General features: G+C 42.7%; 1 protein-coding gene across 1 annotated transcript in view; it reads right to left on the reverse strand.

Moving 5' to 3' along the window:
• KCNH5 (potassium voltage-gated channel subfamily H member 5) overlaps positions 1–27855 on the reverse strand; it is a 162568-nt gene that overhangs the window by 130636 nt on the left and 4077 nt on the right. The window contains exons 2-4 of the mRNA XM_039552922.1: positions 18483–18606; positions 11704–11810; positions 7304–7432 (exon numbers count right to left, since the gene is read on the reverse strand). Of these exons, the coding sequence (XP_039408856.1) occupies positions 7304–7432; positions 11704–11810; positions 18483–18606 (360 nt within the window). The remainder of the gene's footprint in view (positions 1–7303; positions 7433–11703; positions 11811–18482; positions 18607–27855) is intronic.

A 27855-nucleotide genomic window follows, 5' to 3' on the forward strand; every position in this document is an offset into this window, starting at 1 on the left:
GAATTACTTTCAGGTATTAAAAAAACCAGGTGCAAATTTTGGGAAGAAGGGAAAAAAAACATAATTCTAATTACTGTAAGTCTCAGTCACCTGGCTTTTAGGAGTTGGTCAGATAGCAAAGTGCTCATCCCATCACATCACCTCATCCTGGTTCTCCATTTGAATCACCCCAGAGGCACAGAGTGGCCAAAGCCTCTTGCACAGCAATCTTCACCAAATTGACCCTGTGTGACCCTCTCAATGAGATATTGAGACCATGCAGTTCAGTAAATTACAGGTTAAATGGGTGAAGAACTTGCTACTTGGCAAGTATCAAACAAGGAGCATTGGAAAATCATAAAAATTTAATACTGGGAGCCTTCCGGACCCCAGTGGCCAGGCATTCTATTCAGTGTTTGTCTCCAGGGTTTGAAAGTCCTTATAAAATGACTGATAGAAGTGTCAAATGACAGGAGGATTAGAGGGATGTTAAACAGCAGCAAGGGCAGTCAAGCAGGAGGATGCGCTTGACAACTGGGCACGTGCCACTAATACATCTTAAACGGAGAACAGTCATCTAGGGAAAAGCAATGCAAATTGTAATGCCAGCACAGGAGGGGGAAATGTCCCAAGCAAAGAACACTTCTGAAAAGGATCCAAAGGTAGATGAGCAGCTCAGCATGAAAATGGCTTTGGCAAAAAGTCACCTGCTCCTTGGATACATAACAGTAAGGACTGGGCTTGGAGAGGCTGAGCAATGGGCAATAACAAGGAATTAGCTGGGAACCCACCTGGCCTCAATAATTGCTGCAGAAACTGGCTGGGGACCTGAGAGGCTGAAATCCAGGCCACCACAGCTTCATCCCTACTGCTGCCAATGAGCTGGATTAAAGGGCAGCTAAAACATCCATGTATCTGCCATCACCAGACCTCCAAATTCAGTCTAGACAGAGGTTTAAGGAGCTGAACTCATTTACTTTATCAAATGAAGGCGCAGTGATGAGCTGATTATATGTGTAAATGCCTTAGTGGGACTTTCTTAATACAGTGGGAGAAAAAGACGTAAGAAGATGCCACTGCAAGAAGCCAAAGCCAGGCTAATTTGACACTTCTTTAATGCCAAAAGTGTAATGGAGAAGCACAAAAAATATTAAGTAATGTAGTGGATGCTCAGCCTCTTCTAAATCAATACTGGATGCCTCCCTGGAGGGGATAGTTTAGTTACACACAAGTTCATGGGTTCAGCAGAGGAGCAACTTAGTGAAGTGGAATGCCCTGTGTTAGACAGATCAGACTTTTAAACTCCACTACGTTTTAAATTTGGCTGATGAGTGTTCAGTTTTCTACATACAAAGTGTATCCATCTACAAACAGTTGCTGCTTTAAAGATCAGCTTCCAGTTTAATTCAATTTCTCACAGGGTTAGATTTGATTTCAATGGGATTTCATTTTCATTGCACATTAAACTTCCAGAAACTTGCAGACAGTTAATGTGCATTGGTGGGTTGCTGCTGGAGCACACAAAGGGCTCCAAAGGCTGTATCAGATTCAGAAAAAAAAATACTTCATTTCTGTGAGGGAAACTAAACAACCCTGGATATGGAAATTCCCTCTTCTTCATCATGGTGGGTCTCAAGCAGTAGCAAAGCAAGAAATGATACAGAGGGGGAAGGGGGAGTGAAAATAAGGCCTTGGAGCACCACTCCTGAAAGTGAAGAAACAACTCCCTCTGTGACTATTCAGCCTGTTTCCTGTCCTGCAGGAACAGGAAAAAAGCAACCTTGGAAGGTCTTCCTGGTTACTGGCAAGCTGTGCCTATCCCACATCTATGGTTTCAAATACTATCTAAAATAGTTTTTCATCTAAATATTGTCTAACTATCTAAATACTAAGAGAGACTATCTCTCAGCATCATTGCACTGAGTTGTCTGCTCTTGACACTTGAGAACCCACCTGGTGTCCTGGCAAATGACCACTTCTCTTGTCATCCCCCCACACCAAAGTCCTTTCTCCCAGCCCAGGAGTCCCTGGATGCTGCACTCTAGAGCCAGAGGAGAATGGAGAAATGGAGGTGATCTCCTTGCTACCTGGAAGGCAGTGGAATTGCGGATCACAGCAAAAGGAAACAGCATGAGAACAAGTGGGTCTCTCTTGCAATGAGACCCTTGTTATTACAGCCACAGAAAGTGCAATCAAAACACGTTAAGGATATCCAAATTGTAACCTATTAAATTACTGTGATGGATTACTGTCAAGGTGATGTACTCAACAGGGTACACTGTGCTTCAGCTAAAGGTAGAAACCTTATTTTCATGCTATAATCTCTCCACCCACTTCTTCTATTATCACCAGGATTGATACCCCCTCAAGGAAAAAAAAGTTCCCATGTGCAACTAGTTACATATGCTTAATAACTTGCACTTATTAAAGATAAAAAAGGACCAGAATTATAGGCTTAGCAAGGATTAGCAAGCCATAAGTGCGTATTTCTGCAACTACTACACTTTTTATAGCCCTGTCACACTCTGAGATAGAGTTGTATCATTATATAGAGTTATATAACCATAAAGAGTTATATCACTGGAAGCATTACAGCATTGTCCCAGACAGACTTGATTATCAAAGTCTGGGTCTATCAAGTGAAAAGGAAAAAAAAAACCAAAAAGCAACTTCAGGATCCTGCTGTGCCATCACCTGATCCCATCTGTTAACAGCACACAGTCCTGAGTTGCAGGGGTCTCATTAACACAACTTTGCATCCTGATTCAACATTCCATCAGTATTCACTAGAATTTCCCCATCACTCCAGATGTGACAAGCCTGATATTTAACTCCACAGAGACTCCAGATAACCAGGGAGAATCCTACCAAAAAAAACCATTCTAGGTTTACCTAAAGGCCACATTTTTTCTTCACTGATGATAACAAAGGGAATAAAAACATTGCACAACTAAGTGAAACACCACTGTTATGGAGTCTTTTTTTTTTCTATACTTAAACTTTCTGTTCAATAGAATCTAGAGCACTCCTGGCTTCAAATGGTGTTAACATTTTAAGTGGCCCCATTCACCCTCCTAATAGTTAGGGCCCAGAAAAATGGCTTCATTTTTTCCCTGACAAATAAACATGAGATTATTACCACTGTGTGTCCTTGGAGGAATTTAAAGTCTTCAGATGTTTTTAAAAGGCCATTGGGTAAAGACAGAATAAAAGCTCAGCAAGCTGATAAAAGCATCCAACTGTGAACCGACAATGGTACAAACATTAAAAAAAAAGGTTCTTTGGGTTTTATTTGCTTGAAGAAAATACATAATGCGATCTTTCATATGCTTGTAGTGGCCTTCCCCCTCTGCTGTGCATGGTCTCAAGCCAGGACACCTGGGGATCTGGCCCTCTGCCACCAGGTGGGACCTGCTGCTTGCTACAGAATCCAGATCAGACAAATACTCCCATTAGCAAAGAGGAGCAGGAGAAGGAAAGAAGGAGAGATCAGACAAACACAGCACAGCTTCTCCACCAGAAAATAAGGCACTGGCCCAGTGACCACCAAGGGCATCCATCACCTCCTGCCTCATCACAAATTCTCACATCTCTTCTTCTTCCACACTGCCCCCATCCACAGCTCATCCAGCCACTGGCTCAGGAGCTGGGGCACTATAAACCAAAAACCAAACCAATGGAGGGTGTTTTCTCTTCCCTCCAGACCTGCACAGCTGCCAGAGGCACCTTCACCCAGGAGGGAACACATCAACCAGGCCGCTGATCCTTCCTTCCCTTATCATTTTTGCTGCTTCTGCTGGAGCTGCTGGGGGGTTTTGACACTTCTGACTTGTTAGACACTTTTAAAAGTAATTTTCCACAGCACCTTTTGGTCACTGTTACATTGCCATACATCATAGGTCTCCCACGCATCACCCAGCAATAATAGATCCGAGCACGAGTAACAAGAAAACAAGTCAGTCCAATCTTTAGTGTCCACTGCCTGTACCCTCTCAGAAAACAAGGGTTTTGATCTCTGTCACTGTATTTTATGAGAGGAAGGTAGCTTTTAAATATCCCTTTTCTCCAGTCTTGCTTACAGTCCAGTAAGTTTCAACAGCTTTCTGGTCTGCAGCAAATTCACAGCCTCCTGGGTGAGCCTGGGGAAAATATTCATTACTTTTACTCCCTCTGGCAAGCAAAGCCCCCTCCTCCTTCCTTCTTCCTCCTCCTCCTCCTCGTTTCAGCATTAACAGAGCAAGTGGTGAGCACACAGGTAAGCAGAAACAGATACCATCTGTCACAGTGTCCCTCTGAGTCCCTCTGCTCGCACGGGGCTTGTCCCCGTGAAGTCAGTTGCATTTTTGGCACTCAAAAAACATGTTTTTAGGCCCACATCGGAAAAAAAAAACCCTACCCTGGCAATGTGCTTTGTAGTAAGACAACTGCTTCATTTGTCTGTCCTGTTTTCACAAACCTGACAAGCTGCTTGACACTTCTGGGCAGATCTGCATCCTCAGCACCACTCCCTGTCCCCCAAACCTGCTGTTCCCTGGCAAGGTCTCCACGAGATGCCAACCCCACGGCAGCCACTGCAAGTAGATCTGGCCAACCCAACCAGGTATTTCCAGGAATGGGGACATGCAGACACTCTGCAGGGTAGATACACCCATTGGCATGATTTAAATACCTCACAGAGTGTGATACACTGAAGCTTCACAACAAAGCAACACACCTTTGAACAGTGCAGAACGTTTTGGTATGGAGAGGTTATTGCATAATAGCATCAATATTTTATTTCTGCTGAATTTTTTATCTCAAATTTACTGCTCCTGTAAGTAATACACAGTAACTCATCTGCACCATAGTTACTTATGTATTATGTATTGCATGGTCCTGGCAGAATTTCTGAAGAAATATCCTTCTTTTAAAAAGGAAAAAAAAAAAAAAAAATAGCCCTTTCAATGGCAAATCCCAGCACTCTTTATCCCAGCAGTACTTTATTGAAACCCTTTTTCACAAGGCTTTAAAAATTCTCCACTAAATTTTAACATCTATGTTTACAAATCTCATAATTCAAAAAGAAAGTGGCCTGGCAGCTTCTGAGCGCATTGTAATGTTATCTGCAGGGACACTGAATTATGTATCTCTCATAGCACCATGTCTGACACAAAACCACTGTGATCCCAGTGCCATGAGATCCCAGAGATCCACACAGCTGAGGCAAAGAGGGTAATGCAACAGTGCTGTTTTCCCACCCCTGTAGTAAAGTGGTGCAAATATTTGAATATGATTTCCTTACATCAAGGATACACAAGACAAACTTTAATTTATGCAAAAGCAGAAGAAAAATCGGGTCAGTGGTTTGTAATTACGAGGTTTGTTGGAGGCACTGATCAATGCTAATCAATGCTCTAATCAAAGCACCCTGAGCAGATTCTTAAGGCTCCAATCCTATGCTTCTAATGCACTTGGGAGATGTGGCTGCGCTGCCTCTGCGATGTTCTGTTTGAGTTTTGGGGTTTTTAGGGTATGACTTTAACTGATGCAAGCACTCTCTAGACACAGAGCCAAACCTCTCTGGCTGCTGAGGGCAGTATTTTGTGATGTCCATCATTAGTACCTGGCATTTTAACTAATGGTGCCATTCACTGCACAGCAGCAGCACACAAGTCACGCATTTCACTGCTATTGCTCTTTCCCATAGGAACATATATTCCTATTCTGGATGCCACATGGGTTCTGCTCCTCCTCAGCCACAAGATGGGGAGGGGAAGAGCTCAGCCCCTGGAGCACATCCCTACTCCCCAGGGGAGGCAGCTCAGTTTGGAACTCCCAGGCTGAGGATCCACGGGAAGCAACAGTCATCGTTTCTGCATCTGAGAGACACCTTCAGAACGTTTTCTCTGTCCTGCTGCAGTCAAACACTCCTCAGTGCAGCTCAGTCCTGTGGGAAGTGGGGCAGAGCCAGGTAAAGTGGGCTTTGGGAGCTGGTTTCATGTCAGATACATCTTGGTTCCCCCAGAAAGCATCAAAATAGGAAACCAGATTCTTGCAAAAACTGGCTTTTCCTTGATGAGCTCACACTATGTAATACATACACTGCAGCAAGGAGCCAGTCCCATGCCTTCAGATACCTATAAAGTCTTTTTAATTAACTGGCATTTAGCCTAAAAAATTCAGATTATTTCCAGGCAGAAAAATTCCACATTATGGAGCTGAAAGTGAAACAAAGAACATTTGCAGGTTGCTAGCTAAATTGTAGAGGCAGTAAAGTTTATGATGGCTGAGAAGGTATTCCTATATCAGGATCTTATAATTTTATGGATAATACTCTCTAGACAAAAAAAAATTGTCATATTTAGTGTCAGCTCGGAGGGGAGCCTTTTGTTTTAAGTCTGCCTTTATAAACTGACTTTTCTGTTATCCAAACACTTGTAATAAGTGCTATCTAGATATTAAGAAATTACTTGAAACGTTGTTTGCATTCAAATGACACGAACTTTATGCTAAGGAAGATGGCTTAGAGCACACCAGCTTGGAGTGAGATATCAAGCCCCCTTCAAGCGTGAAGGGAAAAACATAGTAAAGAATTAATCATCAGGAGGCAGCTTCCAAGAGATGTGGATAACGTCCTTCTTTATGTAAGCATGCATTGTTTCACCCAAAGCAATACACATGTAAACCTGACACAAGACACGTGTCTTGTAACTAAAGCAGAGGATGATGCTGCCAGGTCCTCTGTACCTTTCCCCACCAATTTCTCCTGCAAGGCTGCAGGCCTGGCCATGGGCTCTGCAGGGACAAGAGCATTTCAACAAAATCCTCCCCTGCAGCTGGTAAGTAACAAGCACAATGCCCACTGCCATGCAGTCATCACTCCTGAGCAGTAATAAATGACTCAAGCAGGCTCTTTCTTTTGCATTTCACATCCAAGAGGAAAGAAATATCAGTATCTCATCACAAGGAGCTGGAATTATTTTTTTCCTGAAAAGATGACACCTGTCCCATAACAGAAAGATCTCCCAAAACAACATAGCATCCAAACCACTCAAAACTACGTAATTTTTAGAAAGTGCCAGCTGTAGTGATGATGAAGTGAATTACAAAGAAAAAGGAAGGCTTGTGACTCTAGAAAAAGACTGGTAGGAAATTTCCAATCATGGTAATTTATCTTTTTTTTTTTTTAATAATTTAGGAGAGTGGAATTGAAACTCTGACAGGTCATGAAACATTTCCTCAGTTCAAGACACAGATCACAGACATGGCACATCCCTGTGACAGGTCTGAGCTCAAGCATGTACTTCTATCATTTACAAAAAATAACAACGTATTTCATGTTTACCTTTTGTTGAATCATCTTCGATCGGTTGTTTGAATAAAGTGATATCCTTAAAAGTGCACAAGAACAAAACCACTTTTTCATGCTCATTTCTTATAGGTGCAATTTGCATGTAGAACCAAACTGGGGTTCCTGGAGCAGAGAAAAAAGTGACACTGGAATGTGGTGTAGCAGAAACTTTCCCCAGCCCGTAACATTTATACATTATTACAACACACACATAGGTTAGGAGTGTATCTCAGCATTTCTGCATCTTCCAGAGCTTTTCATTTTACTTCCTCCAAGGAAAACAACATATTCCCATTTTTACAGCTTCATTTATCTAACTGGATGACAAGCAGAGACAGGAGGCTATATAAAACTTCATTCTGAAATAAAATACATTGTTCTTCCCCTCTTGCTCTTGTTTTTTCCCAGCATGTCTCACAAACTTAGGTCTGAAAGGTAGAAAGGCAAGAAAAAAAATGGGTGGATGGTATCTTTGATCCCTTCTTTACATAATACAGAGCTATCAAATCCAAAAATGATGGGCTATACTGTGAAGTGCTTCAAATTTTATGTGACTACATTATTTAAGAGGACCTGAGTTGGATTCTCAATGTTGTATCAGGACAAATCAGATTTGATTTCTTTTTTGTGTTTCAGGTCACACCTCCACCTCCTCACTGCCCTGCCCAGTGCAGCACTCTCCCAGCACAGTTATCTCTACCAAACTTCTGAAATGAAACCAAGTATTTTTCAAATCCTACCACTCATCAAATAAACAGCCAAAAAAAGCCCTCGGTGTTGGAGCAGTCAGCTTGGGTTTTGGTAAATCTCCCCTGTTTGCAGAGGGCTTCTCCAGGCTGACACACACGTGGCAGTCCCCTACACGCATGCAGGTGTGCTCCATAAGGGGTGAAATCCTAGAACACTTGGAGCAATTTTCTTAGAAACACCCTGTTCCCCTGCAGGGCTGTGAATGTCAGACATTCTCCATCCAGCCAAGCTCCGTGTCCCTCCCTCCCAAACGAGCACCTACACGCGCTGCACGACAAATGCCCTCACAGCCAGCTAATTACCTCTGGGATTTGATGTGCTTTCAGCCAGTTGACAGAATGGCTTTTCTCCTGAGCTGACTGAGAGCTGGCACATTGACACAAGCCTCTTGCCCACTGTTATCCCACAAAGGCACCGCCGGCCCCCCTAAATCTCCTCTAATGCAGCAGGTCTGGGAGCTGTGCCAGGAACTGCAGGATGGATCCCAGAGGGCAGAGAAAACCATTTGGGCTAGGAAGTACTGTGGGGAAGGTTAAAACCCACAAGGGTTTATTGAAATTCAACTGGGATTAAACCAGTAACTCACTACCAGTAAACTGGAGAAGTGGGAGAGATGTGGGACTGCTTTTTGTGATAATTCCAAAGCCATTATGCTGATTACTTGATTATCTTAATTCCCAGTTGCTAACCCAAGACAAAAGACTTTTGTAACTACTAAAACAGAGTGCTGCAGCTCTCTGGAGAAATAACTTGCACTTATACCTGGGAATCCACTGGCACCCTTTGAGAAGCTCAGAAAGCAAGTAGACAAAACACCGTGTACAAGGGTGCTGACAAAAATCAGACAGAGGCAAGGTGGCTACTGCTGTAGAACGGGAGAAAGCAGGCAAAGAGGTTTCCTGAGTATTACCACATATATATTCATATAGAGACAGAGACATGCATATACACATATACATACATACATATATATATATGTATATACATGCATGCCTAATGTGGTTGGTGAATAGTTGTGTGGACTATTCACAGGTAAGGACTATGTAACAAGGGAATGCAGAAAAGCAGATGAGAGTTGTAGCAAGCTTTCAGGTCTGAAGCTGGATCCCTGGGTTAAAACCCCAAGGGGAGTGTGAAGCCAGTGGAACAGATGCTGGCAGAGAACACCAGCCCTTAAAGATCATCTCTGGAACACGGAGAGAAGGATGGGAAAGCAACCTGAAAACCTCAAGATCTCCCTCTGCCAAAAGCAAAAGGGAATGGCTAAAGGAAAAAAAAAAAAAACCACATTGTGCCACATTATCAAAAATACACAGCACACCTGGACCTGCAGTTTGAAAATGTGGGTGGAAGGGTGCTCTGAAGGCACTGCAGGCCTCATGTAGGTGATAAACAGAAGTCCTTCCATAGAGTAACCACCTACACTCTGCAGAAGTACATTCATACCAACAGATAACTAATCTTTATTTCCTTCTCTGCTCCAATATTCAGCCTGGAGGGTAAGCAGGCAGTTTCTTGAAGGACCATCTTCCACAAGGCTCAGAGTATGACAATGGAAGCAAACCCTGAGCACACCTGCTGCTGAGCTGGAGCCAAGAGGTGAGCCTATTAGCATCAGTGAGAGGTTGAGGTTCTGGGCTTCGGGTGATGGAGAAGAAAGCTGACAACAGATGTCATGGATGGGAAGTGACTCAAGCCCAGAGAGAAATACTGAGTAATTTTCCCTTAAGTCGTCCTGTAATCCTGCATAACTTATGGAAAGGGTAGGCTTGGAGATCTGGGCAAAGGTGAAGATTTTATTATGGCAACTGCAGCTCAATAAATCTCTGCAGCATCATCAAGCTCCAGCAGACAATCCATAACCCAAAGCAAAATCATCTGCCTTGTTATGGGAAAGTCACCAAGAAAAGACTCCTCTCTTTTTATGCATAAATAAAATAGAAAGGAATTTAATTCAGGCCCATTCTAGAGCAAGAGCTGCTCCAGCACTTAGTAAGAGAAGCCAGGGTTGGGGAGAGCACAGGGTCTCTGGGATCCCCTCTGGAAACCACATGGACACAGGGCATGGGAGTGCTGGGCACCACCACCAGCGAAGATATCCAATATGAGATTGTCCCAGGAAATTCCCCTGATGTGAGGGGGCATCCAGGTGACCTGCACAGGAAACGGGAAGAGAAGCAGAAGATCTGTAGAACAGACACATCCATATGCTTAGGAACCAAAAAGAGGTCATTTGGAGGGCTCCCCTGGGCACCTGCAGGAACAGCTGGACTTCAGAGCTGCTCTGGCTTCTCTCTTTAATTAGCAACTTGGCTAAAATGCCTTGATGCAGGCAGAACTGGAGAACTCTAAAGGCATTTCCCGCTATTTTAGTGCCCTCACAGGAAGATTTAGTCTAAAAAGGAAAAACAGAGGTGAAGCATAAGAGGAGGTGTCCAAGATGCTCCCTCCAATGTCATGAAAGGTTTAGTTAAGTTTGCAGTGAAATGGGGCAGTCAGCCAGAGGGAGCTCTTTTCTGAGACGCAACATTCCCTTCCCTCAACCACAGCATGCAGGGAAAAGCTCTGGTAATCCCATGCCAGCATCAAAGTCCACCCAGGGGGAAGCATGGCCTCAGATTCTGGGCTCTAGGCAGGTGAACCTGGGGGAAAGATCCCCAGCCCCACAGTACCTGTACCCTGTACAGGGCATTAAGAGCCAAACTGAAGAGAACATCTCCATCAGGATCGGTGTTGGACTGCTCTTGGCCACCAACCCAGTCAACTTGGACTAATTCTGCTCAGCGTAGAAGAAGCAGCTTTTCTGGGGCACGTTTCATCTGAGTTTTGGCTTTCTACCTTGGGAAGATGGTCTGTGCTAGTGGAGAAGGCAGTTCACTTCCACTGACAACAACAGGAATTGCAGCCATCAGCTCAGCAGATCTGCCCACCCTGCACAAGTCCAGCGTGAGGCCACACAACAGCATGGATTGTGCTCAGAATGTGCTCTAAGGTCGATAAGCCAGTCCTGCCCAGGACAGAAAATGTGACTGGAATGGCTCGTGGTTAAGACAAATGAGGAAAATCCCTGGTTCTGGTGACCTCCTGCAAACCCAATGCCACCAAGAAGAAGGAACACAGGCCCTGAATCTCATTAAGCTGTGAAAGTCTCTGGTTTTCTAACTAATCCCTGGGCTATGTGCCAGGCTTAGTACTCTCAGCAGAGCTCGTACACGTTGGTTTACACACCACAGAGGCATCTCAACACTGCTGGGAGCAGCCACTCAAGGTAACCAGGGCCTGGGTTCTCACTTGTGGAGACATGGGGGAGTTTCCTGAGGGATGTGGGGGAACCTCATTCAGGATTTCTTTTCACTTAACCCAGTCGGTTTCCCTTCAGGGAAACAATCCTCAAAACTAAATATATTTTTGAAAGAAGGAGTCAGACTAGAGACAGCAGAGAACAACTACTATTCTTGGCAATCTGAATGCTTGGCCTGAAAAGAGATCTCTCTTCTTGAGCTGTGGCAACCAAAATACCTGTTTCTTCTCCAAATCTTGCCCCAAATTTACCCATATGTCAAAATGAAAATTTATTTCAGTCTATTACATGCTTTAAATATGCTTTATCACTCCCAGCACCACACACAAATATATATACATACGGTTTTTCTTGTAGAGGAGAATTTCAAAGCAGTTTGACTCATAGTTGTCAAAAGTCTGTCTGACTTTCTCAATGGTCTTCTTGTCTGTCAGTTCACCATACATAAAACTGAAAAAAAAAAAAAAAATTCTCTTTTTTTTCTAGACAAGCAGCAACATCGTTACAGTCACCTTAAATAGCAAAAGCATTGAAGATGCTAGGAACTGTCATTTACCAAGGTAATTATGATTTACACTCCATTTAAATATTTAGAGTGTCACAAGGACACCTACAATAGTGAGTAACCATGACCACCTTCTTACTGTAAATGACTGCAAATAAATCCACCAAAATGCTTCATTAAGTGCTTTACTGAGTATGTCTTTAAGGATATATGGTTAGAAAAAGAGCTGACAGCTTATGAAACCATTCTCAACACAGCTGCAGGCCATGGTAGTATTGCTGTCAAAACAGAGAAAATTGAACAGAACCTCTAAAATCTCCCAAATTTTCTTCAATCCTCCTGAAAATCCTTCTGGAGGAGGAATGTCAGCTACTACAGGTAAAGGCTGTTGGCTGAACCAATGGCTGCAAATCTAATCTTGTCAAGATGCATCTGGGACAGTAAGATAATTGGAATTCTTTTACTAAATACCAATACAAATAGACATAGGATTTAAACAGTGAGGAGCACTGGCTGCAATGTGTAGCTATGTCTGCACCACTACCAAACAACCAAATTCATCCCCATTTTCCTTACTGTATACTGCATTTCTTTAATAGTTCACTGGAAAATACTAAAAAGCTTTTGGAGACTCATCCCTCTCCAGGCTGAGAATATAAAAATGTAATTTTAACTCTGCTATTTCTTGCCACTTGACCATCTTATCTTTGCATTCTTTTCCAGGTCAGACCTCCAGCTGGTGTAAGCAAACCCAGCCCCCTGACCTTACTTTTGACAGCCTTTGCAAGGAAACAGCCAGGCTTTTATTGTCATTCTCCCCTGGATTAAAAATAAGTGAAGGCTGCTCTCTGCAAATTCCCAATTACAGAACTGAAAGAAAATGGAACATCAGATAAAAGCTTTCAGACACTTGGATGAATATACTTTTAATTGATCAGACTTTTTCCCCCCCCCCCCCATTCTCTTTGTTCACAAACAGTTTGAGCCTCAGCTGAAACCTTCAACAGACAACCCTGAGAATATGAAAGGGAAAAGCTATCAGTGCCTCTGTGGTTTCAGTGCAGCTTCTCTTATTGATCAACAGACCTCCAAAGGTTCAATAAATATTTATTTTACGTCTACTGCTCTGAAAGAAACAATAAAACAACACAGTGGTTAGTGGCTCAGCAAGCATTAAAGTACTCAATGAAGACCAGACCATGAATCTTTCCACAGCCAGCCCAGGGAGGCAATGGAGCTGCTCCCACAACAAAGTGCTGCCTGGTCTGGGTGATGGAGGCATCAGAGTGGCTGCAACATCTGGATGTCACTACAGGTGCCTCCTCACTGGTAACACAGGCACAGACATGGATTAGATTGGATATTAGGAAAAATATCACTGGAACAGGCTGCCCAGGGATGCTGTGGAATCGCCACCTCAGAAGTGTTCAAAAACACGTGGATGTGGCACTTGGGAACATGGCTCGGCAGTGGTTGGTCTCCATGATCTCAAGAGGTCTTTCCCAACCTAAATGGTTCTGTGATTCTATAAATGGTGTGGCAAAACTGTCACCTTTGGGACAGCACTGCAAAGGAGACGCCACTACAGCAGCTGATGTCAGGAAATGGTTTTACCCAGGCACGAGGCTTCATTAATGTGCTGATTATCATTAACATGCACAGCTGTCTCGAGGACATACAGAACACAGCCTACTGCTCATTTTCAAATGACCTGCCTTTCTTTCCCCACTTCAGCTGATAACCTTTTATACATTTACACATGAGACGACAACAAAAAGAGTTTAATATTTTTATTATTTTTTTTTAATCTATGCCTTTTTTAATGCACTGATGTACCTCTTTTTTTATTTTTGAGACTTAAAACAATGCTTCTCATAGGCCTGAAGGAAAAAATAGCAGGAATTTGTTGAAGTGCTTGATTTTACATGACTTCTAATACAGAAAGTCATCATTAATTAGTGTTAAAATGACAAATCCTATTTGATGATGAGAGGTGGATGGTACCAGTTAGTGCTACAGAACATGATCAATCAACTTTATGTTTTAAATTACAGGCAGCTTATTGTTGCAGTAAACCTGTAATGCTCAAATCTCATGTTATATTCACACATAAAGAGACATTTTTAAAGGCTTCTGGAACAATAAAAACATTTTTCAGAAGGCAATTTTTAACAGCACCAAAGGAACCTCCGAGCCTTTCACTGTACAAGTTATATAAGATTTTTTGCTTATCACAAGTTTAATTTAATTTAGTCTGTCCTATTTTGTACACATGGAGGGACTCCTACTTCTTCAGTCAATCTTTTTCTGCCTCGTTTTTTTTTTTTTTTTTTTGTTATTTAGTGCTTGTCAAATCCCTTGAGTGCAAACTGTACAAGACATAAATATCAAAACCACTCTGCTACTGGGAATCTTACTACCTAGAAAACACACTTATCAAAGAGAAGCAAGACTTGCTGAAATACACAGAGAAAGGCATGATTTTAGATATTTTCTCCACCTCTAAAACAGACCAGTTGTCATTTAAGATGCCTGGGCTCCTGCTTCCCTCTTAAAGCATGTCTTGGCACAGAAAAGCCTCATCTGAAGTTTCACATTGTGCTCCTCTGTCCTTTGCCAGGATGTAGAGCAGCAGCATCAGAGCAGGACTGGGTTTGCAGGGCAGTAACAGCTGTTGGAGAGGAATTATCCAGGAAAAGTGAAGCACAGAAGGCATCCAACCCTACACCGAATTTACAGCTCTCTTCATGCAGAAGCATTCAGGGCATCAATTACAAGACACAGACATCCACCTGGGAGGAACAGTCAATACAGATACACATCAATAGCTTCAAAACTCTGCAAGGTGAAGAGCAGACACCATTTCTGAGGTGCAGCTCTGTGGGTCCCACTGGCATCTTCAGTGGGGCTTCTTTGCACAGCTTTGGCACTGCAAGGACACCTTCTCACACACAAAAATCAGGCCACAGAGGTGCCATCCCAGCACCAAATCTAACTATTTTCAACTCCAGCTCTACCTACCACACATAATCCCATTTCTTTGAGCACAGTGGGAGTTTTGCCATTAGCTTCACTGGAACCAGGATTTCCCTTGCAGACTGTTTTTTTAATCCCACTTGTCAGGGCAGTAAATCAAAACCAAGGAGGGCAGCAATGCTGACCAAGTGTTTCACTGAAAACAGTGGCTGTGAAAATCTCATGTGCAGGGAAAGGCAAGCCCAGCAAAGCCTGGAGGGAATGCCAAGTGTCAAATGGCACGGTAGGTCCTCTAATCAGCCACCCAAAGGGTGTCTGCTCTTCCAAAGGCATGATAAAACCACAGAGCTTAACTGAAAAGCAGCAATATTTAGAAAACACTGATATAACTTGCATTAAACTGCATTTTCATGTTTGTCAGCTGTTTATTCTTTCAATGTGTTCATGAAGACACACATGGTCATGTCCGTGGACAACTGGGCATGAAACCAGTGGTTTTCCTGGATGCTGGCTGACCTACTGACACACCTCCAGGCAGGGTTTTTTTGGTTAAATGGAGGTTAGAGGTGTCTCAGTCACAGATGCCCCATTCCTCCTGGACTGCCAGCTCGCTTTCACCTGGCAGAGCAGATGAAAGTTCTTCCACCTAAAAATTCCATACATTTTAGCACTCACTTATACCAATTATTCTATACATCAGCCCAAGCTACACATGCAATTTTGCCATGTGAGCTCAGGAAGAACACGTATCAACTCCCATCACCCAATATAGCCTGACTCCTATGTACAATATACTTTTTATATAGTGCCTGTGAAACTAAGGAGACTGGCACTTGTACTGAGGGGTTTCTAAGCAATTTTCCTGCCAGTAGGAATATTGCTGCTGATTAAAAAGATGAGAGAAGTGCAAAATCAAATGAATTACCAGGCTGTCACACATCTAACTCATTGCCTGACCTGGAATAAAAATCACTCACACCTCCAGTGCCTTCAGTTGATCCACCCCTCCCCATGATCTGTATCAGGCAAGACCATCTCAGACTTAAAATCCCAGAATCACAGAATTATTTAGGTTGGGAAAGACCTTTAATATCATCAAATCCAACTGTTAACCCAACACTGCCAAGTCCATCACTAAACCATGTCCAGGAGTGCCACACCTACACGGCCTATGAACAGTCCCAACGTAGGGAATGGGGTGGGAAAGAGAATATAGTGAATACTCACTGGACCACCAGGAGAAAAGCATGGCTGAAAGATGATTTTGAGGCACTTATAGCCTGAGGCAAACCAACCAAACATTGCCATATTTATAAATTGTCCTTTATCACACTCATGATCAGTAATAAAAACAACTTGAACCAGGGGCTAGATTTACATCATTTGTATCTGTATATTTAATTTGGTTGGATTTTTGGCACTGAAAAGCAGACCCTTCCAAAACCTGCAATAAGGGTGTGGCACTACAGCACTCTTAGCTCAGAGCACTTGTCTTAGAGCAGTAAAGCAAACATTGCATATAAAGCAAATGTTATGTATAACATAACATCATCTGGGCAAAACTGGACTGGGAGCCTGACTCAGAAAATACTATAAATAATAGCCCCAGATATAAAAAAAAACCTCCAGTGACATTCTGCTGAGTAGCCTAAGCAGGCACCATTGGCCTTTAAAACCAATCATCTCCATATGTCTCATCAGAGCTGCTCCAACTGCTCTGGAAGGCTACCTGTTCCACGTTAACCATGCTGAAAATCTGTCTAGCTCTCAATCCAAAATCTGTCCAACTCTCTCACATCTGGAATGTCTCCTAACACGCAAGAAACATCACACACCACATGTAACTCACAGAATCCCTCAATGGTTTGGCTTGGAAGGGACCTTAAAGATCATCTCATTCCAACACCCTGCCATGGGCAGGGACACCTTCCACCTGATCAAGTTGCTCAAAGCCCCATCCAACCTGTCCAAGAGCCAGACACAACAGTATTGGTCATGCTTTGAATGTAGAGAGGGCTCCCCTCAAAATCCAGAGGGGGGTGTCTAGAACGAAGATGAAAGAAAAAAAAATCTTTTCTACCAGTTCCATTTTCACAGTAATTCCTCCTCGATTTGTATGATTCACCTGAATGACCTGTTTGAATGTGGTCAAAACAGGATCCTTATAAATGGTAACAGGAGATTATCACATTCAAAACAAGCACGCAGATGGAATAAATCTTTTGGTCCACTCAATATTGGAAGCACACAAGCATCATTATGAGACAGGAACTGCTAAACCTTCGCTTCCTCAACAATTTCCTACAATCCCATTCTGTATTTGTAATTATTTTAATGTGCACAGGCTATAAAAGTGTTGGCTCACAGCAAACATAGACAGTTCAATATAGAGGATGGCAGAGAGCAGAGGGCAAAGTGTGTATGTATCTCCAGAGCAGCTGTGATAAGGCTGTTTCCTGCAGCCCCCCAGAGTGTATTGATGCTGTTGCTACTGTGTGAATGAATATTTCATTTCAACAGCACGTGCCCATCTCCTGCCTCTTGCCCCTGGGAGGACACTTGGCTGCACACAGCAATCCTAGATCCCACTTCCTCCTCTTCCCTGCAGACGAGAGCAGTGACCACACATCAGCAGGTGTTGCTTTCTGGAGAAGGCAGTGACTGCCATCCAGGGACAGGCTTGCTGCCCACCCTGCTCCTGCCAGCTGAAGCATCAGCTGATCCCCAGTGTACAGCAGCATCATCTCCCAGAAATTATCACTGTAGATCACAGAATCACAGAACCACTGAATGATTTGGGTTGAAAGGGACCTTAAAGATACCTGGTTCCAAACCCCTGCCAAGGGCAGGGACACCTTCCACCAGACCAGGTTGCTCAAAGCCCCATCCAGCCTGGCATTGAACACTTCCAGATGTTCCATCCTCTGTCCCCAGTGCTTGGAATGGGTCACTCCCTGAAGGCAGAAAGGGAAAACCTACACAAACTTGTATCTCAGCCCTCCCTTCTTGCCTCTGTCCCTCATTTGCTTTGCTTACACACACATTCACATACATCAGGGAGCCAGTCCTTCCCCAAAAGCATCTCTTTTTAAAGGATGCAGCAGGCACAGCGCAAATGCACATCCAGCCACAAATCACAGCTGCTCGCTCCTGAAAAACCACCAATAAAAGAAAAAAGCCATAAAGCTGCAATGCTTAGAGTAAATATATCAGCAGCTTAATCACTCTCTTGGGAATAAAGATGCACTTTGTGCATTACTGGGCTCTGTGTGTGCTTAATAACAGGGGCCAGCGTGGGTTACAGAACAGCCCACTGCCTCCTGGCATGGTAACAGCAGAACTCAGAACAATCCAGCAGAAGTGCCTTTGAACTATATTACCTAAAACCCCACTCTGTTTACTGGATCATTAGCCAGAGTATATTCTCACCAATACGAGCCAGGATAAATTTCAAGGTGCTTTACCATGTATAAGTTCTGTATAAGTCGCCAGTTTCATCCATTTAAAGCCTGTTTTAATACTTCAACATCTGCAAAACAATGCCTTTACATCGATCCTTTCTCCCAAAATCTCACCATTCTTCCCAGCAGATTAAAAGCTTTCAAGTGCACCAAGTGGCAGCAAACACACAGTGGGCATACCTGCAGGTGCTACTCTTCTGCATGACGTCAGCTCGGTGGTATCCAGAGAGTTTACAAAATCCGTCATTACTATAAACTACGGGCCAGTCCACAATCTGGGCGTTTCCCAACAAAAAACTGGATTCTGAAAGGACAAAGAGCAAAAGAGAGAAAGGGCTGTTGTCAGTGGCAAAGTACAATGAAATCCTCCTTGTGTTACACAGCAGATGCAGAGTTATTCGTGATAGTAACTTCTATCATGATGCTTCAGAGGGAACTGAAATCCAAATGGACATTGGAAAAGAATTTGTGATGAAATAGGGTAACTCCTGGTAATGCAAGTAGCTTCCTACACCCCAAAATACTGATATAAGCACCAGTGCTTTAACAATTTAGAAAGCATTCATTTATTCACATCTGGGCGAGATACTATGTTTTATTTTTATTTCATACATATCTTGAAAGCAACATTAAATTAACTTGCAAACTGAGTTTTAAATGCTGAATTGTATGCGTGCCCAAAGCTGATGATGACTCTTTTGCTTGAGAGAAGTGATTTTTTCTTCCTGTCAGGTCTGAGTGTGTTTTGCAGGACACAGCCAGCATCCCTGGGATGAGGGACAGAGTGCGAGGAACCGCTGGGGAAGGGTGAGTTGCACCCACCACATCTCATGGTACACCACATGCCACACCACATCTTAGAGTGTGGGTATTAAGTGGCCCACATGGAAATTTAGCACAATCTGGGAGCTCATAGGTGCCAAAGGGACTTCAGATGATTCAAAAGAGATAAAGGGCCTGCAAGAAATCTGGAGAGGGAATTTTTATAATGGCTCAAAGTGATAGGACAAGGGGGAATGGCTTCAGAATTACAGAGGGCAGCTTTAGATTAGATATTTGGAAAAAAGTCTTTACTGTGAGGGTGCTGAGGCACTGGACCAAGTTACCCAGAGAAGCTGTGGATGCCCATCCATGGAATTTTCAAGGCCAGGTTGGATGGAGCTTTGAGCAACCTGGTCTAGTGGAAGGTGGTCTTTAAGGTCCCTTCCAACCCAAACCATTCTATGATTCTATGAATTTCAGTGGCAGTCAACCAAAAATACAAATAGGTGGGTTCGGCACATCCTGATAACATGCACCCATTGCTCTAAGTACAAAATATGGGCAGGGAGTATTTCTAGGAAGCTGAACTCAGGTTTAAATATCACTTCAATCATCTGTTCTTTCAGTCAGTGCCTACAGTTTGTATGCATGGACTGGCACCAACACATTATGAGTTAGTCCTAAAATAGTTTAATTCTTCCATCCCTGCTTTTAGCAAGGCATTTCCAAAGAAAGGAAATACCCATTTTGCTTAAACACAATGTTGTAGGGATTTTACGTTCATTGACACTGTAAACATTCATAATTTTGTTTTCAGAAATAATACTTTCACTTAGCAGAGGTTTTAAAATTGTAGTCCACAGTAATCTTCAGTGTTTTATTTATTTTTACTGGTAGTTTTCAATTTCATTTTGACTACAGCTATGGAACTATGTGGTCCCATTCACTAGTGATAAAACACTTTAAAAATATAACTATTAACAATCATTGTTGCATAAAAATTATAGGAAATGTTCCTTTCAGCAGTTCTTGTGGGGAAAAAAAATAAGGATATTTTTACAAATTTTCCTCATAATAGCCCAAGAATGGCTATGACAACAACAGACATTTATTCAGGTGTGCACATTGATTTTCACATAAAAGTGACACTGAGTTTGCATGAGCTACATATGCCCTACTCAGAGTGCTAATAACTGAGACTGGATTGTACATTCTGCAAATATTATTCGATTGAATAAGGACCATGTACTAAAAAAAATAATATTTCTTTTTTCTTTATAAGCATGAATTTTGAAAAAAAATAATCTGGAGATTATTGGATTTTCTACAGAAAAGCAGATTTTAAAATATTTAAAAGCCAGTCAATGGGAGGAATAGAAGTTTGGATTTTGTGAAATCTAACACTTTTAAGCTCAAGGCATTTATTCAGATCCATCACAAATATTCTTTAAGCCTAAATATCAACTTTAAAAATTTGCTTTCCTGCCCACAGGAAGATGTCCTTGCTACAAGCAGCAGGAGACATGGAGTAAAGCCTGAGCACTACATAAAATATCCCTGGATTCCCACAGCCCCTTCTGCTAGGACTCAGCCCAGCTCAGGGGACACCCTAAACCCCTGGGGACCAAAGGTTTGCTGGAGCTCATCCCACCGTTCTGATGTTCCCCCCACACCTGCATCTCCTCTGATGCCTAAAGATTTTTTAGCTTTTTATATCTTTTCATATATTTCTAGCCTTGTAGATTTTTAATATAGAGTTGTACACTTTCTAGTACTTTTCCTGCCCTTTCTCATAATAAGCTAACCCTTTTCTAACACATTCTTGAAGTTCTGTTTAGTGTTATACTTAGGAGGAGAATTTCTGATAAGGACATTTTGTTTTCAACCTGAACTTAAGAGATATAACAAGAAAACAGGGCAAAGAAGCCCCTGGACAAACTCAAAGGGCTGACCCGAGGGTGGGTTGGTGGCGTAACTGATTTCCTGTTGGATGTACTGGCCAGATATACCAATTAATTAGCCTCACAAAAATTGTAGAAATCCTTGTTCACGTGTGCACAGAGCCGTATTTGTGCACCTGAAAGCTTTCATTAAAGAGTTGCTTTTTATCCTACCACTTTAACACTGTTGCAAGGTTTTCTGCCTTTTGTTATTAGGCAGCACCTCCAGTTTAGAAAAGGGGAGACACCCCCAGCCTCCCAAACCCACCGAGCTCTCCCCATGGTTGCCACCCCATCACCACCATGCTCCAGGAGCTAGAGATGCTGGGAGCATCAGCAATTCTGGATTTCCCATCCCACAGGGAAACAACCCAAGGTTGCAACGACCCTCAGGTTAGATTTGGAAAGACTGTCCTTATAGAACCATCTTTGGCCAAAATTCTGCTCACACATCTCAGCACAAAGGGCACAGCCTGGCAATGATGCACTCAGGGATGCTCTGCACATGCCTGAGCTCCCCAGAGGGCCACAGTCCAGAAGCAGAAAACCCTCCTGCTGCAAAGCCTCCCCATCCACAGACATTAACTCGATTGTGCATTCCCACCACATCACTGTTTCAGGGCACGGAGCACACAGCACACGTACACACGTGATGCAGCCAGATAAACAGCATTTAATGGTTGTCTTCTGTGGATTTTATACTTCTTTGCACCTGAGGGTCTCAAAATATTTGATAAAGCATTCACCAAGCTGATCAAATCCACAAGAAACCTGGGAGGGGACAAAACATAAACCCAAGCTATTGATAAATTGTTGTGGGTTTGTTTTGTTTTTTATTCTAAATCCTGTAAAATTTGTGGTAAAAAAAAGACACTAGAAAAATCTTGGTAGATATTAGTATTTCTAATTTTTAAGGTTAGATCAGATCCATAGTATATAGAATAGAAGCCTGACCAGATATTACAAGGCGTTTTCTTTTCTCCCCTTGAATTTTCCTTTACTTAATTGACTAAATTTACTTAATTGACTTCTGTTTTTTACCCTTGTCTCCTAAGCGAGTAAAGCTCATTCATCCATGCTCAGCACAGGAATATGAATTGTAGAATCTTTTAGGCTGGAAAAGACCTCCAAGATGATTGAGCCCAACTACAAACCCAGCACTGCCAGGTCCACTACCAGTATCTGTGTGTGTGTGTGTGTGTCCAATTCCAGCTGAAGGAAAATCTTGATTCAATGTTTGCCTCTTGTTAGAGATCAATAAATCCAGCTGTGGGCACAAAACCACAGGGATCCACATTTCATTAATGCTGCTGCTCACTGAGCAACTTGATAAAATTGAAGGAAGAACAGGTCAGTGTCTGACCCTTGGGTTTTATTGTGTACCCAAATCTCAGTATCCACAGGACTCTCTGTATTTAACCTACCCTATATTTTATCAGGAGCCATGTTATTTTATTCAACCAAGACACAATTAATTCTTCCATATTTCTACAGTTACAGACCATAACTCCAGGCAGATTTAATTCTACATGAGCCAGTCCATACCCAGCTGTAAAAATCCAAACTATGTACTGGATGACAGGACACTTTGAGAGAACCTCTCTTTTTTTGACCATAATTTTATAAAATCATCTCATCATCACTAACTACTCATTGAAAGTCCATTTCTTCAGTTCCCTTCCCTGAGGATGGATTCACAGCCACCCCTGGACTAAATCCACCTGCATGTCTGACTTCTGTATTTCTGCAATTCAAATTCACAATTTCCTGGCTAATAAAGATCATCACAGTTGTGTCTTTGGTTATGATTTCCATGACTCTATGGCAAACTCCACTCTGTCCAATTCCTAGTTGTCTGCCTAAACCAGGTGTAAGAGACAAGGGCTAGAAAAAACCTCATTTTATCTCCATCTCCAGTTGCCACAGGGCAGCCAAGGATGGAGGTGTTCAGACTCCCTTCATAGGAGACGCAGCTTCTCCTTCCCTGCTCCAGTCTTCAACAGATGAAAGGGGTGTTTTGTGCCTTCTTCAGAAGAAAAAGAAAAGGAGCCAACAAAAGGTCTGGAAATGGCAGGGTGATGGGCATGGCAAGGACACCAGCACTGGGATCTCTACAGCCATAGTCCTGTCAGATCCAACAGAAAAGAGCTGTATTCTGCAAGCAAGTCTCTTGAGAGAATATGTTATATTGGAGGTATTCTCAATAACAAGTGTTTCTTAAGAGAGTTTAGTTACTCATAACTGGATATTACTGACTCCAGCCACTACACCAACACCAGAACACATGAACTTACTTTAATTATGTCACAACTTCATGGAAAGATCACAACAGGGATTGCCAAGGATAGCCAAAGTTAAGAATGGCAGGGCATAAATACAGCTGATGTTCTGCTGTAAGGGGCTGGAAACTAAAACTTGTGCAGTGTCCATGCTGTGGCCCAGAAAGGGAAATCTTCTCTCTCCTTGTACAGCAACTCTCAATCTCACAAGTATTTTACTACAGAGGCTGGGGACTTCCCCACTGGTCCACAAGACACTGGTCACTGCTGAAAGTAGGACAGTGACTCTGAGAGATGCTGGCCTGATCCAATATATGGTGGAACTCCAGGAAACTGGGATCCAGATAACCATGGTGTGGTATCTCGTACTGAAAACATTTCTATGCAGCTGATTTCAAAACTCACACAATGATTGTCCTGAAATCTCCAATGATGTGTTCATCCTTCTTGGATTTCTCTGACGCACTGAAAGTGCACTTCGCATTTCCTTACAGATAAAAGGTCAATTTTTATTATTTCTAAGCTTGTCTTGGTGTCGTTGCCTCCATCAACCATCTTCTCCAGCCATTCCCCTTTCTGATGTACTGTAGAGAGCCCAAATCACAACTCTGTCGGTTGTGTATGCTCCTTGAGTAGACACCTCCAAGCACCAGAGTCTGTCTGTAAGGAAAGCAGGGTCTGCCAGCAGACTCGTCTGTGTCAGAGTTGCCAGATTCCTCTGAGGGAGGCAGTGGGCCTTTTATTAGCTAATATAACTCTCTTATTTACAAGGTTCAATGCTGATGGCAAGGAAACGGGGTATTAGAGGCATACAGTCAGCAAAACTTCAGGTTGGAAAACACAATTGAGGAAAATAATTTTTTAAAAGCCACTGCATTTGCTGTTTCCATGCTTCTATTTTGTAAAAAGGCTCTTTTGTGTGAAAGCAGCCTATGCTGTAGAGCAGCAAGCCTTTAATCTTACTCTACCTTGCAGTAGCTAGCACTCAACACAGTGCTCAGCCTTGTGCTTGCTATTAAAATAAAATAAAAAGACCACAGTGTGCGAGCAATTTTTTTAACTAACGAAATGCCCAAAGCAGTGTAAAATTCATGTTATGTAATGACAGGAGAGCAAGAACAGCTAAATCATTCCAGAAGATATGCTTAACCAAGTGAGAAACGTTGTCTCTAATCATCTTTTCTCAAGAATGCTTGGGTACCACTTGCAACCAAAATTGTTTAAATCACCATTTCTGAGAATTCCATCTCTTCTCAAGGAAACAGGCAACTGACCTTTTTTAGAAAGGTCACCACTGAAAAGATGCTGTAAAGAAAATAAAGTAGTAGCAGAACACAACAATAATGATTATAATAACAAAAAGAAGCAGTGTTTCCCTCTATGAACAAATTCCTACCTCTAACAACTTTACACAGAGCTGTCCTTCAGAACTACCACCCTTCCACTGCAGAGCAAAGGCAGCCCAGACCTCACAGGGGCTGTGAAAAATCTGGAAATTGCCTTTTTTTGCTAATATAAAAGCCCCAAACCACTTCAACTGCTGTCAGCCAATTCTCCTCATAACTACACAGGGTCAGCATATTGCTGCAGACTTGTTCAGAGCATCTTGGAAAACTGGTGGTGCTCCTCTGTGTGTGTATTCAGGAGGGGTGTCCAAAAACAGTTCTCTTTTTTAATTTTCTTAGCTTTCCTGAGCAGGTCTTGGCCCTGACAGTGCCCAGTGTTGTCTGTGGTGACTCCAACCACATGCTCAAGATGTGCTGCATCCCCATGGAGTACAGAGGAAGATCCTAAGCCCTTTTGGAGGGCACAGCCCTCTAAAATCTGCCTCAACAGGCACCAACATCCCTCCAGCTCTGGGGTCGGCTGCAGACGAACCTCTGCTCTTGAAGCAGCAACCTCCAACAGCACTTTGTACTCCAGTCTGTAAAACCACAGTGCTGTTTTCTAACAAAGCTATAATTTCCCCAGTGTCTTTAAAGCATGCAAAACATCAGTGCCATCCAATTTACCCAGTACATTAAGTGTTGCTTGCCTGAAAAAAAAAATTCTCCACGGACCAACTCTTTACGTCACCTTTCTGTGCCAGTGTTGTCTTTATTTAAAACTAATATTATGAAGATGCAACGAGGACTAAACCCAGAGCAAGGTGACTATGCTGAAATGATCCATTTCCTGCCCCAAAAACGTGCTCCTCAAATAAAACAGAAGACGAATAATCCAGCACTGGCTGAAATATTAAATCCACATGTAAGTCGCTCAGCTGGGAACACAGCAGCTTTCAGCAATTTAGCAAGCGAGCTCAAGAAGAAAAATTAAGAGTCTGCCTGAAATTTACCTCCTGAAAACTTAGAAAATTAACTGTAATCATTTGGAATGTGGAAGCCCACAAACAGCCCCAGCCTTTACCGTGGCACATCGCTGACCCGAGGAAGAGCTCTGAGGCAATAAGGACATGAGAGCATCTCTATGAATTACCTGAAAAATGACATTTCGTACAATTCTGATCACAGTTTCTCCCCCACACATCCATTTATCCTAGAATTAAACTAACCCTCACCTATCCTGGTTATCATCCAAATGCCACTGCTGAATCTGCTCTCTATTAAAATTATGCAGAACACAACATAGATGTACTGAGACTAAATTTAAACTGGAGCATGCTGCAGCTCTCACTCAAGGCACACAGGCACCCTCAGGGAGCAACCAGAATCCAGACTTCCAGCTTTACACAAATGAGAGCGCTGGCTTCACATTCCCAGAGGAGAAGATTGTGGTAATTGTGGTAACAGGAGCTGTTCAGACACGGGGCTCCTCTTGCAAACACTGAGCCCACAGCAAGTCCCAGCTGCAGTTCCACAGAGCCTGGCTGCTTCTCAAAAAGAAACATGTTTGGGCAGAAAATCGGCTGCATCTCCTGTGCTCTCCTCTCTGTGCCAGTGGCTGAAGCAAAGCTTTCAACAGGACTGGTCCCAGAACCCCTCCCGGGTGTGGAGTCAGTCCCTGGCCACTTGGGATACCCGGGGCTTAGCATTTGCAATAGCCAGTCCCCTGAGTGTGCTGATTAAACAAGTATTGTCCTGGTTTTTTATCTGAAAAGCAGATTATTAGAGTACCAACTCCAAAATCTTCTATTATTTAATGTTATCGAATCAGAAAATCCTATTTCCTTCAGCTATCCAAGAGAATAACTTAAAATCCCAGTTCACCACCAGACAGCACCCTGTAAAACAGGCTAATTAAATGTATTTCCACTTCCTGACATTATTCTTTGGCTGTATATTCCTTCCAACTGCAATAAAAAAATCAGAATGTTTCCTCAAAAAAAAAAAAAATCAATTTAATTTTTTTCCTTCTCTCAGGTTTCAACATTAACCTGGGAATGCAGCAACTCTTGCAGTGACCTCTTGTGGCAAGTGCTCAGCAGCATTCAAGCTTCCCCCCAAAGGAAAGGCTACCTCTCCCACCACCCCACCCACCACAGAACGAAATAAACAAAAAGAGAATGAGAATGAGAATGAGAATGAGAATGAGAATGAGAATGAGAATGAGAATGAGAATGAGAAGAGGACCCACAATTAGAAATGAGACTGATCATATCTCACGTAAATCCAGATTTTCCTTTAGCTAACAATATGGCATTCTTTAAGTTTCTAAATTAATAAAATGGCACAGAGCTTCCATAACTTTTTTTTTTTAAGTAAAAATAAACATTTCAGACCATGCAGAACTCCCCCAGTTTCAGCAGCAGTCTGATATGCTTAATCCATCTGCACTCAGCGAGCCCACTTGAAAAGGAAGGAAAACAGGGTGTCTGCAATTGAAAACTCCTCACATATGTCATCTAGTAATGCTTGTCAGTGTAAAAATCCACTTTGCATTGATTTACATGTCAGCAAGCGCCCAGCAGTCACAGAAACTGCAGAAGGAACCCTGTGCCTTCGAATGCCAAAGAAAGCCCTAATGACATCAGCTCCTTGGTCATCCCTTTGATAACTTCTGAGCTGAACTGGGGGATGGAAACTTTCACCGCACAGTGCATCCTGCTTTTATGCAGGGATTTAGGGAACTGCTGAGCTCTACATTTTCCTTGGAGGATCCCCAGTGACAGACATCCAGTAAACTTGAAGTACCTCACTTTAAAGAACTTTCTCTCTGCAGCATGTGTGATTTAATTGGTGCCAGATGAAAATGCAGCTCATTTTAATATAGCGGAGAGAAGCCCACATGTATCACGTCCCACGTCCCCGCCTGTAAGACAGGAACCCTACACAAGCTAGTAAGAAGAAGAGCCAAGAAACATTTATTTTATCTGTAATACCAGCAGAATAAAAATTAAAAAGGTGTCTTACTGCTACACATGTGACACTTGTTTTCCCTCCCTTTCCAGGTAACCTGCCTTGACAGCAGTCACGTGTGAACAGCGCTGATCCTTTCACCCATCAGTCACAGGGACCCAGAAGGGCAGAAAGGTCTGTGTGAAGGACCTGCTTTTCAGGAACATGGCATAAAGGGAATTGAATGCTAGCTTCATTAAAACTCACGCTGAAATTCCCATGTAAGCCTTACAGA

Source organism: Corvus cornix, chromosome 5 (genome assembly GCF_000738735.6).
Source record: "Corvus cornix cornix isolate S_Up_H32 chromosome 5, ASM73873v5, whole genome shotgun sequence".
NCBI lineage: Eukaryota > Metazoa > Chordata > Aves > Passeriformes > Corvidae > Corvus > Corvus cornix.